The following is a 16,660-nucleotide window of genomic DNA, read 5'->3' on the forward strand; positions in this document are numbered from 1 at the left end:
TATAGTGTCCTCTAGTGTTCCCTTCCAGAAGAGAACACTTGATATAGTGTCCTATAGTGTTCCCTTCCAGAATAGAGCACTTGATATAGCCACTGACAAAAGGCCAGGGAAATTTTCCAGGGGAACTTTCCCTGGCACATAAACAAATGTCTTGTTTATGTGTATATCATAGGTACATATACGACGAGAGTAATGTGTAACATCAAAGTCAAAGTCAGCTTTCATTAGAGTGAGTACAGATAATAAAGTGCAAATTAGTATTTTTTTTAATTAAACATATAAACATATATATAAATAGATATTTTTTAAACTATTCAATCTGTATTCAGCAGCAGTCAGACATGGGGTGGCATGAGTCAGATTCCGTGTATGTGTACACACACATGGCCAATCAAGCTGATAAGGACAATCTTGGCGCTATCGAGTAGACTTTTATTGTTTTGACCATGACCGGAAGCGGCGTGTCCTTACAGGTGTGAGCTTGACGCTGCAGAGGGTTCGCTATATCTAAGCTGTAGTCCTCCCGGGATAAACAGAAATAACAATAAATAGAGTCTCGGCGGGCCAGCGTTCAGAGGCATCATGGAGGAGAAGGATGAGGCCGTCGTGGTCAAACGGTAGGACCCACTCACTGAAATGCATCTTCCGTGTCTTTGTATTTCGGGGATGTCTTTTGTGTCGTGTGTTAGCTTTTCACTGCAACTTTCCGTGACCCACTAACCCAGTAACCCTCCCCCTCCTAGCAGCAGCAACCGCGGTGATCGTGACCCGAGCTGCGCGTTCATGTGACAGTAAACGACTCAGATTGAGTGTTGTAGTTGTTTTATTCATCGCGGTTTCCCGTCGCAGATCATCAATGTGTTCATATTTATAATGCGATAATATTAAATGGATTATTATAAAATGGGTCATGCTGCATAATGAGTACTTTGGGTACATGAATTATATATTTAATGGTAAACAATTTTAATGTAGGACTTTTCTTTTTTAACAGAGTATTTATAATTCCAATTTAAGTACAATATCTGACTACTTCTACTGCTGGGGATCGTATTGTAATTACACATATTGCAGGAGGGGTTGTGGTTTATTTGTGCTTCTTCATCATCATTATTTCCATTCTATTCGTTGGTGTATAGTGTTGTTACACAGCAGCCTTGGTTCCTGCTATGCACTCTTTATTACGTCCACCACACACATTTAGGCAGCTGGAATGAGTTCAAGTGCAGACTGGTGTCTAGTGGCTTCGTGTTTGAATACTTCTTCCATAAATGGCGTTTAATTAATTAAAAAAGGAAACCTTACGCTCCATAAAAAAAGAAAAATATTTATATTAATTATATTAAGACTTATTTTGATTAAACAGTGAAAGCAAACAATGTGATAAATTCAGAATTTTAAAGGGGTAATTCATTTATATTCTAACACCTAGTAACTCGGCATGTACAAATGCATGTTTCTTCTGACACGGCTCTTTGTGAATCTGCCTTTCAACAAGCGGTTCAACAGCAGATTTCATCCACACATTTGGTGCAGATCTTATTTAGTTTCACAGGGAGAGAGTGCATGATGCCCGAGTCTGTATATAAGTCAGCTACTCTTTTATTTTATTTAATCTGCCTAAAAATGTTTGACTGTTTCCGTTCGATGCCGTGTGACTGCTTGTGTAGATGTCCAGCATGGATGTCCATATTTGGATTTACAATTTAGGCTCAGAGCCAATTTGAAAATACAACCGGTAGAGTTTACTGCAAACACTGAAGATGGAAATAGCCCTAGAAAACCCCCACTCTGCAGGCCACGACACAGCCGATGATCAGCTGAACAAACGGGTTCTCAAACGTACCGGGCCGTTGGATGTGTTTTCAATACATCAGGAAAACTCAAGATTACAATATTTATTTTTGAAAAACATTGTTCACAGATCATAATTCTCTCTGATATGACATGATAGGGGAAACCGTGAGTGAATTAATCATTTAGCCAGTCCACATAAATATATTTGCGGGTTCCATCTTCTCAAATGTGAATCTTTTATTAGGTCTAAATCTGACATTGTGTCTTTTACTCTGCATTTATGTTTCCACTCTCCCACACTTTAACTTCAGTAGCCACGGTTTGGTCTCAACACACACACACACACACACACACACACACACACATTGAGCAATAACAAATGGTGGCCAGCCTGAGGAGATACACTGTGTTCTCTAAGGCTCCTCCCACCTGGCTCTCTTGTTGATGTTGTGTTGGAGAGAGCTATGGTTTGTGTTTCATGCGTTTTTATTAGCAGTAGTATTATTTACAGTGGTAGTAGTACTTTGAACAGGAGCAGCGGTGGTATTATTAGCAGTTGTATTTGTGGTCTGCTGTGCAGCCATCTGAGATGAATGTGTGATTTTTTTTGCGTGCTTGTTATTTGTAACCTAGTAACGACTAATGTGGCCAGAACGTTTGGTTTGGAAAATGAGAGAAAATGGGTGCAAGGGGACATCATCAGATCACTTGTTGTGTCTGATACATTTTTCATGAATGCCTGAGAAAAACAACACGTTTTCACATTTGACAGGCGACAGACATTGGTAATAAAATAATTGATGCATTTTTTAATTGACCTGCTGTATAGTGTCAGCTCTATGCTCCATACAGTTTCCAAGATAAACATAGTATTGTAACTAGTAGTAGTAGTAGTAGTAGTAGTAGTAGTATAGCTCTAGTAGGAGTGGTTTGACCAGTAGACAACTTACAAACCAAAATGCAATTCAATATTGTTTTCTCCAATTATAAAAATCATTCACTAATTTAAAAAAACAACTCAAATGTAACATTATGGTTTCATTTCACTGAATCGAAATGAATCGGTGATAACAAATTGAAAAAACCTAGAAGTCAAATACACGTTGCAATATCACAAACATCAGGGTCAGGCACTCCATCTTGAACCGATGGACTTTTCCCCGTCCAAAGCCAAATACGGTACGTGTTACCTTTCGATGGCAGAGCAATGGTTCCAAACCTTTTCAGGCTTATGGCGCCCTGAAACAAAGATACGTCTACGTGTGACCCAGGAGATGGAAAGTTATCCAGTAATTTACGGAAAGAGAGTCAAGAAGTGTTTTTCCCTCTTTCTGTTAATCATTACGTGACTCTCTTAAAAATCAACTTGGAATAACATGGACCGTTCAAATGTGTAACCCCTCAGCAGCCGTAAGCAAACACTCACATACACATACCACGTGGCATGTTGGACATCCGACTGAACACGTGCCCCTTTTTAAATATAAACGGTGTGTGGCGCCTCCTACGCTACAGTTCACAGAGTCACCCTGGTGCTGGTTCGGCATTTGATACTTGTGTGTGTCTCCAGACGGCTGTGGTGGGTTCTGTCTTTCGTGTTCTTTGGGGCTCTAAGCAGGCACCTGTGGTCACCAACATCCCTGATGCTCAGCATATGGTACCAATGATGTTCTGGGTGCTTTTATCTCCCGCTGTAGAGCCCTCCTGTCCTGTGCCCTACACGTCTCATGTTAGTTTGGGGAAGGGAGGAGGATCTGGACCGTCTCCGAGTGGCTGAAATGAACAACATTCTGCACAGTTGAGGACATGTTTCCCTGTGTTTTTCCTCTTCAGCTCTGTTCCCACTCTGAAAAACAAACAAAAATCCAGGAATGTCCTGAGAGCTGAACTCTTTCTCGTGATGTCTCATGGAAGACGCAGAGCTCTTTAATGTCTCGAGATGAATTGTGATGTAGAGATAAACTGAGACCGGCACTACAGCAGGACCATTTCTTTACATTATTGAATGATTGTAACACACTCCTAGCTGTCACCTATGGGTTCCTCCCCCCCAGCACCGAAGGATGAGCACTCAGGGTACATTTTGTAATGTTGTTTATTATTTCTTGTGCCTCCTTTCGACCGTCACCCGATACCCTGCAGCTGAGGCCAATAAGGCCTCTTCCCAGCACCTGTTATAAGTAGGTTAGACCGGTTACCCAACGCGTGAACCAGTTTTTCTGCTTCTTTTTGAGACAAGAAGTGGCTGATTTTTTAAAATATTACGTAGATGAAAAAATGCAGTCCTTGAGATTTGTTTTACGTGGGAGTTAAAGGACAAAGTCACGATCAAAGATAACGGCGAGATTCTTTACAGTGGTGTTGGATGCCAGGGCAATGCCGTCTACAGAAACCACATCACCAGATAATAGATCTCTGACGTGTTCAGGCCAGAGTAAAATAACTTCCATTTTGTCAGAGTTTAACATCACGAAGTTGCAGGTCATCCTTATTTTTATGTCTTTAAGACATGCTTGAAGTTTCCTGAGTTGGTTGGTCTCCTCTGGTTTGATCGTTAGATATAATTAAGTATCTAACAATGAAAGTTTATGGAGTGTTTCCTGATAATATTGCCCAAAGGAAGCATATATAAGGTAAATAAAATTGGTCCAAGCACAGAACCTTGTGGAACTCTGTGACTAACGTTGGTGCTCATCGAGGCTTCTGAGTCCCTATGTGACTTCACGTCTCATTTAACCTGGATGTGTCTGACGCTGGTCCTGACTCCTTGCCCCTGCTTCCTGCATCCAGCCTCAGGCCTAGACCTGGCCTCCTTCCCTATGGCCCTGCCTCCTTCTCTGTGCCTCCTGCCTCAAAGGCCGACCTCAATGGTCTGGCCTCTTTCTTGATGCCTCCTGTCTGGTGCGTCGCCCTGCTGATGCCCCCCTCCTCCCTGTTTAATCTCGTCTCTCCTTCTTACTCCCGTAGCGGCAGTTCGGAGCAGAGGAAGCTGCGTTCTCGTGATGCGGCCCGATGTAGGCGGAGCCAGGAGACAGAGGTGTTCTATGACCTGGCCAGCACGCTGCCGCTCCCCCGTCGAGTCTGCACCCACCTGGACAAGTCCGCCATCATGAGAGTCGCCCTCAGCTTCCTGCGGATGCACCACCTAATCCTTCAACCTGGTAAGACGCACCTCTTCAGATGGCCGTACGTCCCGACAGAACTCGGATTTACAAACATAAAAACAGTGGTCATACCTGAAAATCTCCTGACAGGAAGACATTTATTTTGACTGTTAATGCAATTTATATACTTTAAAGTGAGTTTATTTCAGAGGTCCAAATCATGACAACAATGTTGATGCAGAGCTAGAGTTATTTTGGCAATGTAAGTTTGAACCAAAGCTGTTTTGTTTGTAATAATAACCTGGTGTGTTTTATTTTTTACTGCAGGCGAGAATCAGAGAGAGAAGTCAGAGGAGAAGGTGGAGAAGCTGGAGTTGGACGAGGAAGAGGATGAAGAGGAAGAAGAAGATCCAATGGATTCTTTCTACCCTCAAGCGCTGGCCGGCTTCATCATGGTGATGACCGAGGAGGGAGACATGATCTACCTGACGGAAAACGTCAGCATCCACATCGGCATCCCACAGGTACAGCGATCTGGTTTTGAATTCCATTAATTTCACAAAAACAATTCAACTACTCGACCGTTACCCAGAGCAGGTAACCGCTACCGCAAATGAAGAAGTTTGATCAGTGCGTTCCTCGCTGAATTAAACGCAAAGAAATGTAAGCACTTATTTTAAAATAAAACATAAATAATGTCTGTATTGACGAAAGTGTTTTCTAGATTTTGCTCTTATTTGATATGTTAGATATTAAATAAGATTCAATTTAATATCTAACATATTAATTAATATCTAACACCTGCAGTTCAAAGTGCTTCACAGATGACCGACGAGCTAAACATAAGACGGATTAAGTGAAATCAACAGAAAAGAAACAACACAATTTGGAAATTTAACAATTTGAGATCAGTGCAAGTGGGGACAATAACATTGTATAAATATATTATAAATATAATTAAAATCCAGAAGTACAGTCATAGTATTACGGTGCGTTCACAGCAAAAGCGAAACTACTCGCTCGACCATTCACCGTGTTCAAGCCATGAGCGTCGAGACGCTCCGCGAGGGGCGGGGCTTATCTCTGTGTCTCGTCTCCGTAAAGACCGTTATCATCTCCTTCATCCACCAGAATAACTAACCACTAGTAAAAACAAGTGGCCTCGTGACTTCCTCTGAGTAACTTGAGCGGCGGGAGAAGCCTCGAGTCTATTCTCAGCTCTGTTTGCGATCAGGTTTTCCATTGAGACACAACTGGGGGATGATAAGTGCCTCCAGGAATGCAGCTTGAAACGTGCGCTGGAGCTCTGTAATGGTTTAACCCAACACTGACTGCATTCAGCTCCCTCAGCAGAGTTTGACAGCGACTGCCAGTGATCTCTAACTCTTGTATATTTGATTCAAGACAAATGAGCACAAATGAGAACCAATCCAACAGTCATACCAGATGCAGGACAAAAGGAATCCATGCATAACATATGTCGCAGGGCTGGGATTAGTGTTTCAACTGGCTTTCCAACCTCCAACTGGTTGACAGTGTCAGTTGTTGTTGTTTGTTGTTTACAGCTGGAGCTGCTGGGTCAGAGTATCTATGACTTTGTTCACCCCTGTGATCAGGAGGAGCTCAGAGACCTGTTGATTCCACGCCCAGGTCAGACCACCATTTATTATAAACAACCAAAATCCTTCAAAACAGTGGGCGGTCAAGATTCCCTCCCGGGAACCAAAACATAAAGCTGGACCTTTAAAACACACACACACACACACACATCCACATCTTTGTCCAAGAACATTTCCTCCACAGTTCAGACTTTTTTCTTATTTTTTACTGATAAACATTGAAGTTGATAACCTTCTGTGAGCAATAGCCGCCTTAGCTTTGTCGTCGTGCTGCTTTCAGGTTCACGCAAGAAGCCGCTGGCAGAGCAGCCGAGCGAGAGGAACTTCTTCCTGCGGATGAAGAGCACTCTGACCAGCAGGGGGCGCACCGTCAACATCAAGTCTGCTACCTGGAAGGTGTGACTACTGTCCACACACACACACACACACACACACACACACACACGCACACACAAACACAACAGCAGATTTACAGTTGGTGCTTATTCATGCCTGATGTAACAGAAGATTTTTTTCTTTTAATTGTAATGGAAAAAGTTCTGGAAGCATCCGATTGGTTCCAAATGCTCCAGCCTGAAGGCTGAAGTTTGACTCCGATGATTTAGCTTAAAGACTTCCTAGTCAATGTTCTTCTAAAACAATAGAACATAGATAAGAGAGTGACGGCATGCTTCGCAGAGCCACACAGCGTGGATATTTATATTTCGGTCTCTGCATTGAATTGAATGGCCCCGGTGTCCAGTGATCAGAGATACTTTGATCAGATTATGATTATGTTATGTGGCCGTATTTTAGTTTCAAGTTAAGTTACTGTATAAATAAAAGCGTTATGCTTGGATCGGTGCCTAAATGGGATCCAACAGTCAAAACAACACTCGGCCCAACTCCCCCTAAAATGAAAGGTCCACTCATGAATGTGTTTACATCCCCTTAAATGTTTGACCTCGACTATATTTAATTTGTCACCCTAGTGTAACACCCTGTTCTGTGTCTTCTGTCTCCTCTGTCTCCTTGATTGTTTCATTCCCTGCACCTGCCCTCAGCCACTCTTGTCTCGTTAGTGTCTCATGCCGTACACCTGTTTCTCCCCCTATATATTGTGCTAGTCTTTCCCTTGTCTCCTGCTGGATTGTTGTCTTTAGTTCAGTCTTCCTTGTGCCCTGTGTATTCCTGACCTGCCTGTTCTGACCTCCGATTCTCTGCCTGCCCCTTTTTGGACTTTGTTGCTTATTGGAACCTTTTACCTCAGTAAAGAGCGTTTTTTGTTATTACCTTCGCATTGAAAATGCGGAAGGTAATGTTTTGATCACGTGTTTTTATTTATTTATTTGTATGCGTGTTATTCGCATAAGTAAAAAAGTATTAAACCGAATCGCATGAAATTTGGTGGGATGATTGGTTATTATCCGGGGACCATTTGATTAGATTATGGGATCGATCGGGTCAAAGGTCAAGGTCATGAAAAGGTCAACATCTTCTTTTTACCATAGCGCGGTCAATTTATATCCAATTGGCATGCAACTAATGCCAAAATGTTCATAATTCAATGCCCAATCTTGTGATATGCGAAGGTATGCGCTCTACCGAGTGCCCATTCTAGTTCACATTGAGTTCGTTCCTGTTTCTCTGCACCTGAGCCTCACCCCGTGACAAACCTGTGACACCTAGAGGCGTTGTCACGTTTCTCTACATAAAATCTGAGATTCAAGCGTACCCAAGATGGATTTGATATGTCACACATTTGAAAAAGCCATTTACTGTCTAGTATGCAAATACGGGCAATGTAACTTGAACCCTCAGAACAGAGCGATCAGCAGACGCTTAGGGAAAATATCGTAGTGTGTGCAGTTTTTTTCCTTCCACTATCTCACAAGAAATCACACAAGATATCATTGTATATTCTTCAGGTTCTCCACTGCACGGGTCACATCCGTCAGGTGGGCTCCGCCTCTCCTCCTATGGGCGGAGCAATGACTCTGCTGTGTGAGCCCATCCCTCACCCGTCCAGCGTGGAGTTCCCTCTGGACACGCACACCTTCCTCACCCGCCACAACATGGACCTGCACTTCACACACTGCGAGGGCAGGTAGGAATAAAATTATAATATATATACTATATAGATATCAGATGACAGAGGGAGGAATATAAATAGTTGAACCTTTTATATTGGATTTTAATTCTTTCGTTTTTTTATCTTCCTGTTTCCAGGGTGACAGAGTTGGTGGGATACAAACCTGAAGATCTGATTGGCCGCTCAGCTTACGAGTTTCATCACGCCCTTGACTCTGATCACGTCAAAAAGAGCATGCACACACGTGAGTTACTCTCTCTCTCTACATTTAAATACAACTACAGCCAATACTAACAGGGATTATAAACAAAGCTGTATTGTTTCACTCATTTGAACTTTTCTCGAATATACAAGCCTTTAAAAACTACCTATACTATCTATATATAGATATATATAGATATATCTATATATATATATATGTGACGGGGGGGGGGGTGCAAGTGACTTTTTTTGCTCCGCCCCGATGCGCGCAGACACGCCGGCATCAGAGCGCTGCGGCGCGCGAGACGGAGAGCCGAGAAGTGTTAACGCGACACGTAGAGACAAAAATGACATGCTGTTGTGTAGATACGATCAATAACAGACGGCTGTTTAGTTTGTTTTATAAAAGAACAAAGACGTGCTCTTTAAGAAAAGGAACCTTAAATTACATCTGCTGTAATTTAGCGCGATAGAGAAAATTACAGGGTGGCGGGCGGAGATTTCAGGGGGGCGGCCGCCACCCTGATAGAATGGTGGGGGAAACACTGTATATATATATATTAGGGCTGTCAATCGATATAAAAAAATTAACTAATTAATCGCACATTTTGAAATTCATTAATCGCGATTAATCGCAATTAAAAGTTGTTTTTTCTTCTTTTTAAAGACAAAACTTCACACAGAGCTGTGTTTTCAAAGAGGCTCCTACCTATAAAGTGCCAGCGAGGTATTTAATATCGTGGATGATAAATTGTTTCTTCAGTGAAACATCCAGATTAGTAAAAAAAAGAAGTATATTGAGACCCCATTGGTCCTGTCATCTTTAACATTGGACAACAGCAGAACCAGTGGCCTTGATAACTGACTGACATTAAAATATGTCCTGTTCACCCTCTGGAGGCTGGGGGCATGTCTCCATTTTACACAAAAAATTAAATTCACCTTTTAAAGGCGTTTTCATATGACACACCCCCACGTGTTATACATCAAACATTCCAGAACAATCTCAGCTCTATTCAATGAGGCACATTGTCCTCGCGCCGTGTTCTCTGGTTCTCTGACTGACAGGCTGCTAATGAGCCTCACCTGTGAGGTGGGAGGTCCTTTGTGATTTACTGAGTGTTCATTGGTTGTTTTTTTCGCAAAATGTTGACAGACAAACGGATTGACAAATCACGTTGAAGGTTTCGTGTGACGAGTTATTTCCGCGCCGCGTCACCCGACACGTCGCCCCTCCGTTCCTCTGCGGATCGGAGGGGGAGATGGGAGGAAGGAGGAGCAGGAGGAAACCCGACTGATTCATCCACGAGTTTAAACTGATTTCTGCTCCTTATTTTTGCGGAGAAATAATTGTTTTAAAAACGGAAACGGTGTTAAACCGCACTGCCGCTGTTTGACACTCAGAGGAGTGTAAAAACTTCAAGGCACACCGGAAGTAAACAAAGTTGCGTTAATTGCGTTAAAATATTTTAGTGCGTTAACGCGGCCAAATTAAGCGCATAGATTAACGCTGACAGCCCTAATATATATATATAATTAAAACCGTCTGGGTAGTTTTTAAAGTTTATAATAATTATATTTGTATATATATATGTATATGTGTGTGTGTATATATATATATACACACACACATATATGAGTCAGGGCACAGAGAGGCAGGTTTTTGTCAACGCTACGATCTTCTGGTCCTTCATGAATGTTCTCTGTTGTTCATTACCGACCTCTTATTTCTTGGTTGTAGTGCTGTCCAAAGGTCAGGTGAGCACCAGACACTACCGTTTCCTGGCGAACAGCGGCGGCTTTGTGTGGGCGGAGACTCAGGCGACCGTCCTCTACAGCAGCAGGACTTCACAGCCGGAGGCCGTCGTCTGCCTCAACTATATTCTCAGGTGATTTTAAAATGATTATGCTCACGTCACATGGAGTCAGTTGTGGGTGCAGACGTGGGGAGGGATGTGGTGTTACCGAACAGAGGCAGCGCGCTTCTTCCTCACCATCATCCTCCTCTCCTGCAGTGGCGTGGAGGAGCCGGACCTCGTCTTCTCCGTGGAGCAGACCCGCTGTGAACAGCTGCCTGAAGCAGCCGAGCCCCAGGCGCCGCAGCTCGCGACGAAGGATTGTGAGACTTCCGACATCAGCAACTCCAACATCAGCAACTCCGACCCGGACGGTGAGCGCCTCGTTGGCTCCAGTCCGACTGAGGACGCAGGTTTGAATCCCAGCAGTGCGACGGAGCTCTTTTTCAAACTGAAGGAGTTGCCGGAGGAGCTTTTTCAGTTGGCTCCCGAGGCCGGAAGTACCATCTTCCCGTTGACGGAAGGTGAGACCCACCGAAGATATTTAGATTTATATGTATATAAACATATATATACATCTTATATGACTAATCTTCTGCCCAAAAAGGGAACTAGCTAGAGTATCTTGTAAAATGTACACTGAGATAAGTGACTTGTGTCTATTTGTGCTTTGGAGTGCATGACTGCATTAACACCTTCCTCTCAAACTCGCAGGACGGTGCCAGTTTTTTATTTGAATGCAGCCAAATTCCATTGAGAAGTGTCCAAGTAATGTGTCTTGGATTAAAAACGTATTTATTGTTATTTTAATTTAAGAGTCTCTCTGTGTTTTTGTTGTCGTCTCCATCAGATTTTGTTGAGCTGTCGTTCGCCCATCTGCCGAGTCCGAGCTCGCTGCCGGACCACCCTCAGGAGTTGTGCAGTCCGCAGCTGCGACAGCTCCTCTCACCCATCTTCAGCCTCATCACTCCACCTTTATCATTATCATCATCATCATCATCACCGGCCTCCCCACCTGATGATGAGTTGGTAAATACAAGCCTGACGCCTTATTATTTGACACTTTGAAAGCCTGGTTTATTGGCATGAACAAAAACAAAGCAGTTCCCAGAATAGGCTCCACACATTACATATTAACTACATAGGTGTCATAGTTTGCTGATGCAGATATACTCTCTCTCCCTCAGAGACCCTGTGAGGAGGAGGTGACGGACCCAAGGCAGGTGGAGAGGTTCTTCGCTGTTTGGCCCGAGGATGGTGAGAAGAAAGAGGAAGCACTGAAGGTAACAGCAGCACACGTCTTCTCTCAGAACGCCATGTTTGTGTCAGCACACACAGCAGAGGGGCATATTTTCTCAATAACATGTTATATTATCCGATGATGCGCATACCTCTTGCAGCCCAAACACACTGTTCACTTCATAACAGTGGGATCATATTGTTACCGGCATATGCCAGATATTTTGTGGAAATCTGTCACGACCAAGTGCGTCAAACATCTGGCGCGTAATTCCAAAGTGCAGACGATGTAAGATATTTATAACGATGACTTTAATCCATCAACAATCCATCCGACCGTGTGAAGATCTGACGTCTGTAGAGACTAAAAACCAGTGTAAAAAACATTGATGCTTTGGCCTTAAAATGGCAAATGTATTAAAAAGAATTCTGCAACATTAAAATAATATGTTTTCCTCTCTGATTTTAACTTCATGTCTGTCCGCCATTTCTTTGTAGATAGAGGTGATGGACCTGGACATGCTGGCTCCTTACATCTCCATGGACGACGACTTCCAGCTGACCATCCTCAGCAGTCTGCCCGAGGAAGACGACAAAACTTCTTCCTCCGAGCCGTCAGCTGTGGCATCTGCAGTGAGCAGGAAGCGGTATGAGAGGCTACTTCCCCACGTAGACGCGCCTTCAGGGATTTGTCAGTCGTGGGAGGAAGTCACTTAAGAGAGGAATACGCTTTCTCTTAATGGGACAATTTGCTTTTTAAAATCTTTCTAATTTTTTCAATTGCTTCGAGCACGATTTTAAAAACAGGGGCACCTTTTATCCAAACACTACACACAATTAACACAACTGCACACACAAGCAGCTGATGACACACTTCTCTCAGAACAGTTTCAGCAATGTTGCACATCATGTGTCCTTTTTAGTGTTTAAGCAACAATAATCAGACTTCTCCAAACAAGTCGTGACCAAATGTCTTTTGAACAACAGAGTGATGCGAAAACATAAATGTCTCCTTTTTTTGTTTGTTATAACAAGTGCGATGAAACTTTATGACGTGAACAAGTCCTTGGGAATTCAGTGTGACCGAATAGTGTTTCCGTTAATTGATTCAGAAAATGAATCGATTTGTTTTGCGCGATTTTTAAATAACATGCTTTTTTTCGTCAAGATTTAGGAAGCGGAAATGTGTTGAGGGAGGAAGGGATGTAGGAATGTGAGGGATGAAGGGTAAGGGATGGAAGAAGGAATGAGGAGGATAGAAGGGGCCGTGGAAAGAAGGTTGGAGGGGTGCGATGAGGGGTGGCTGGTGGGAACGGGGGGAGTGGAGCCTTGTGAGTGGGGGTCGTCTCTTCAGAAGCTCTGGTGGTGCAGAGTCCCCCATTGTTCCTCTAATCCCGAGAGAGGAAGACAGGAACGGGGTTGGGGGCAGGGATGTGGAAACAAACAAAGAGGAAGTGAACTGGTTCCTTGTGCTCAAGTACTTACTGTGTTGCGGACGTGGTCCTTGTTCCCAAACTGAGTTTGATAAAATACTATAATGCAAAAATAAATCTGAATTTTCTCTTTTAGGGCTTATAACCCGGACGAGGAGACGCTGGCCGAGCTGCTGATTCACGACAAGAGACAGAAACGAGATCCGTCCTCAATAGAAGAGGAGCTTCTTCTTGACCACGGACTTCTGGTGAGTGTTTTCAAAAAAGAAAGTATTTCTTAAATATTTAACATTCACGTGTAAGGAGAGAACATAATTTATTTGAGATTTACATTTTTTTAGAGCAGAGAGAAATTAAACATTCGAGTCAGTTTTCATCATCAGAATTAACATCTTTCAAAAGAAATTGCCCTTAAAATAATTTAAATTTGTTCAAGATTTTATAGTTTTGTGAAACAAAGCGTTCCCTTTGGGCTCGCTCCCCCTGACCTCGCTCCCCCTGACCTCGCTCCCCCTGACCTCGCTCCCCCTGACCTTTCTTTACTCTTTCTCTTCAGAGCTGTCTGGAGGAAACCGACCAATCAGATTTGTTCATGGAGCTGGGTGTTGCAGGGCGGAGTCAGCTGCTCACAGATAGAGACCCTGTTTTAGGAGGCACACAGGGACTCTGTGATACTGGATGTAAGATGAACACACACACACACACAGTTTCAAAGAAACCATAAGGATTCAACTTTTTCTTTGTTTAATGACGTTTTTATGCCTTTTTTCAGCACACGACTTACTTGACTTTTTTAATGACATTTTGACATACTACATTTTGACATACTATATGATGACTTTCATTATGTTTTTGGGTTGTCCTTCTGGTGAACGTGATATCTCAGGATGGGGAGAGGCCTGGGAGGGTTTCTGGATAAACTGATCCGAGTTTTTTGGCCGCTGACCTGGCGTCCTCCAAATCTATCAAATACACTCTTCTTTTTTTCACATACTGTAAAACAGTATAAAAAGAATGAAGCGATGACATTTTGGACGCACGATGTAAACTTCAAGTTGACTGGTTGGTGGAGGCGTACTGCTGCAAGGCTGTAATAAGCAGCTAGTTACTTAATGAACTTTACTTTTTGTATGGCACACTACAGCCACCATGACACACTATAGTATACATGTTATGACTATGATGTTTTTTTGTAATTTTTTGACTTATATTATAAATTATACAGTATCTCAGTCTATTGGGGGATTTGGCCTCAGAGGGTCGCTTGGGCGCACATCAAGTATGAGGTGTGGAACTAATCCAGATTGTAACTTTTAAATCGGGTGTAAATGAGTTCTATAAGGCCCATACCGTCCAAAATATTTTGAGTATTAAACCCCCCTCTGCAGGTAAACAAAGACTCTTCTCATGCGTCTGTGTTGCTCTCGCTTACAGTTCTGATGGGGGACATATTCGCACCTCGTCCACTGGACCTGTCGCCGCCTCATACGCCCATGACTTGACGGGAGCCTCTTTTTCAATCAAGAGTCGCCCCGACTTCTGCGCTCAAACAGCGGGATGCAAATGTAGACCGACGCCCGCTGTGTAACCACGCTGTGAGGTCCAGCGTGACCACCATGCTCTAGTAGTTGCTGAACCAGGACCGGTCCAAGTGAGAACTGATGACGGGTTGTACAGCAGGTGGGAGGTGCCCATCGCAGCCCGGTCACTCGTTTTCCCTCTACATAAAACACTTAAGCTCTGATTTAATGTGAGAATCCATCAGGTGGTGCTAAAAGAAATCCTGTGGCAAATCTGGAAATATTTCCCTGTGCAGCTCAATGAAATTCATCACGGATTTCAATTTTATCACATTTAATCTGTCAGTATGTGTCATTATTTAGGTATGATGTGCATGAGCTCCCACAATAATCTGCTTTAACTTTGAGCCAATGTCCGCCTAGTATAAACGTTTTTTTAATTTTTTATGTCAATGCCATTTTGTGTTGTTCTTTTAAATTACATCTAAAAAACAACTCAAACCCGTACATCAGTGGCAGCATTTATTTCAGTGGCATATTTTTACTGTTATTCTTATTAACGTGTTATCTAAAACCCACGATGGCCTCCAAATTCCCCGTGGCGTTTGTTTTAATCTTCCTGTGGTGCCAGGTGGGTGGGGTTTACCTTTATGATCTAACGTGAGGCAATCAGATGTTTGGTGCCGGCATGAAAGTGTTTCCCTTCTAGAAACACAGTGTGAGCGAAACAAATGGTTTGTCCTTTTTATTATAATTAAAACAAATTGGGAAATATAATGTGATTTAAAAACAGATTGTAATAAAAACAGTAGATGTTTTTTTTTTAAGTAGCGAGTTTGTTCAAGCACTTATTAGAAAAGCATTTATAACACTAGCATCAAACATGAGTTTGATTTCATGACTTGTGCCTCAACATACTCTAACGAGAAAACACTTGTACTTTACAGTTGTAGCACTTGATGAATATATCGTATTGTGTGTCATATTGTGATTTATTTTGGCCTTAGACTTCTGTAAGTTTCGACAAATAAAACCTCAAACTACCAATTTACCTAATTCAATCCAAAGTATCCATTTATTGTTTCTTGTTTTATCATTTGTTGTGTCATAGTTTTTTGTGAATCCCTTCTAAACTAATACATTGGAGAGCTTTGCTAACTAATTACTTTACAGGTTAAAGACTATACACAAAAGATCGGAATAAAATAATACGCCGGCGATCAAACTGCTGATTTTACTAAAAGTTGAACTAATTTTTACTTGTACAAGTAGCTCAAAGTTTAAAAAAAATTCCCTTTTTATTCAACTGTATACGTCTATTTTACCACATCTTTGAGGCAAATATATATATACTTTTTTACTCCACTGCATTTATCTGATGGCTTCAGTGACGGACCTGTTTGCTCTGTAGGCGAACGGCAGGGGGTCCGAGTGGGTCGTGAGGGTTTTGAGGTCGGACAGGACAAGGTGCCCAAAAGACTTCATGTCAGGGTGACTGGCCTAGAAACATTAAGTCCTGTGATTATTTTTTGAGACTGCCTGTGAACACCGGAGACAGCTGATCAGCACAGGGCTTCAGGCGGGGATGAGAGTCTTGTCTGGCTGCTTTGCGAGGATTCTGACTTTTAACCCTCCTGTTATGTTCGTTTCTTCACGTGCAGTGATGTTCCCGGTCAACTCCATAGATCAGAGTTCAATCATTTAATGAAAATACATGTTCAAACAATTTTTAGGAACATTGAAAGAATCTAAATCTAAATTGCATTAGTCTACCATAACATGTATTTTCTCCTAAATTTTATTTGCATTTTGTAATGGGGTGATGTAGATAAATAGAGATGAGACACAATCAAGCCAAATGAGTCATAAAGAGTAAACTT

At 42.5% G+C, this 16,660-nt stretch overlaps 1 protein-coding gene across 2 annotated transcripts; it reads left to right on the forward strand.

The window, feature by feature from the left end:
• The first annotated feature begins 502 nt into the window (after positions 1 to 502).
• On the forward strand, positions 503 to 15,831 carry hif1al (hypoxia inducible factor 1 subunit alpha, like). Of its 2 annotated transcripts, none has more exons than XM_056440968.1 (15): positions 503 to 617; positions 4,765 to 4,958; positions 5,229 to 5,425; positions 6,467 to 6,551; positions 6,801 to 6,916; positions 8,428 to 8,606; positions 8,729 to 8,835; positions 10,534 to 10,681; positions 10,808 to 11,112; positions 11,439 to 11,617; positions 11,776 to 11,871; positions 12,326 to 12,474; positions 13,397 to 13,508; positions 13,817 to 13,940; positions 14,695 to 15,831. In XM_056440968.1, the coding sequence occupies exons 1-15, from the start codon at positions 583 to 585 to the stop codon at positions 14,760 to 14,762; spliced, it is 2,094 nt and encodes a 697-aa protein (XP_056296943.1). In that variant the 5' UTR covers positions 503 to 582; the 3' UTR covers positions 14,763 to 15,831. The 2 variants fall into 2 exon arrangements, with proteins under 2 accessions (XP_056296943.1, XP_056296944.1); XM_056440969.1 differs by having other exon boundaries at positions 10,808 to 10,962.
• Positions 15,832 to 16,660: the final 829 nt, after the last annotated feature.

This window comes from Pseudoliparis swirei, chromosome 20 (assembly GCF_029220125.1).
Source record: "Pseudoliparis swirei isolate HS2019 ecotype Mariana Trench chromosome 20, NWPU_hadal_v1, whole genome shotgun sequence".
NCBI lineage: Eukaryota > Metazoa > Chordata > Actinopteri > Perciformes > Liparidae > Pseudoliparis > Pseudoliparis swirei.

Coding starts and splice junctions, on each gene's coding strand:
- hif1al (XM_056440968.1), top strand. CDS start 583: ATGGAGGAGAAGGATGAGGCCGTCGTGGTCAAACG. Junction 10,682..10,807: donor TGCCTCAACTATATTCTCAG/GTGATTTTAAAA, acceptor CCTCTCCTGCAG/TGGCGTGGAGGAGCCGGACC. Junction 11,872..12,325: donor AGAAAGAGGAAGCACTGAAG/GTAACAGCAGCA, acceptor ATTTCTTTGTAG/ATAGAGGTGATGGACCTGGA.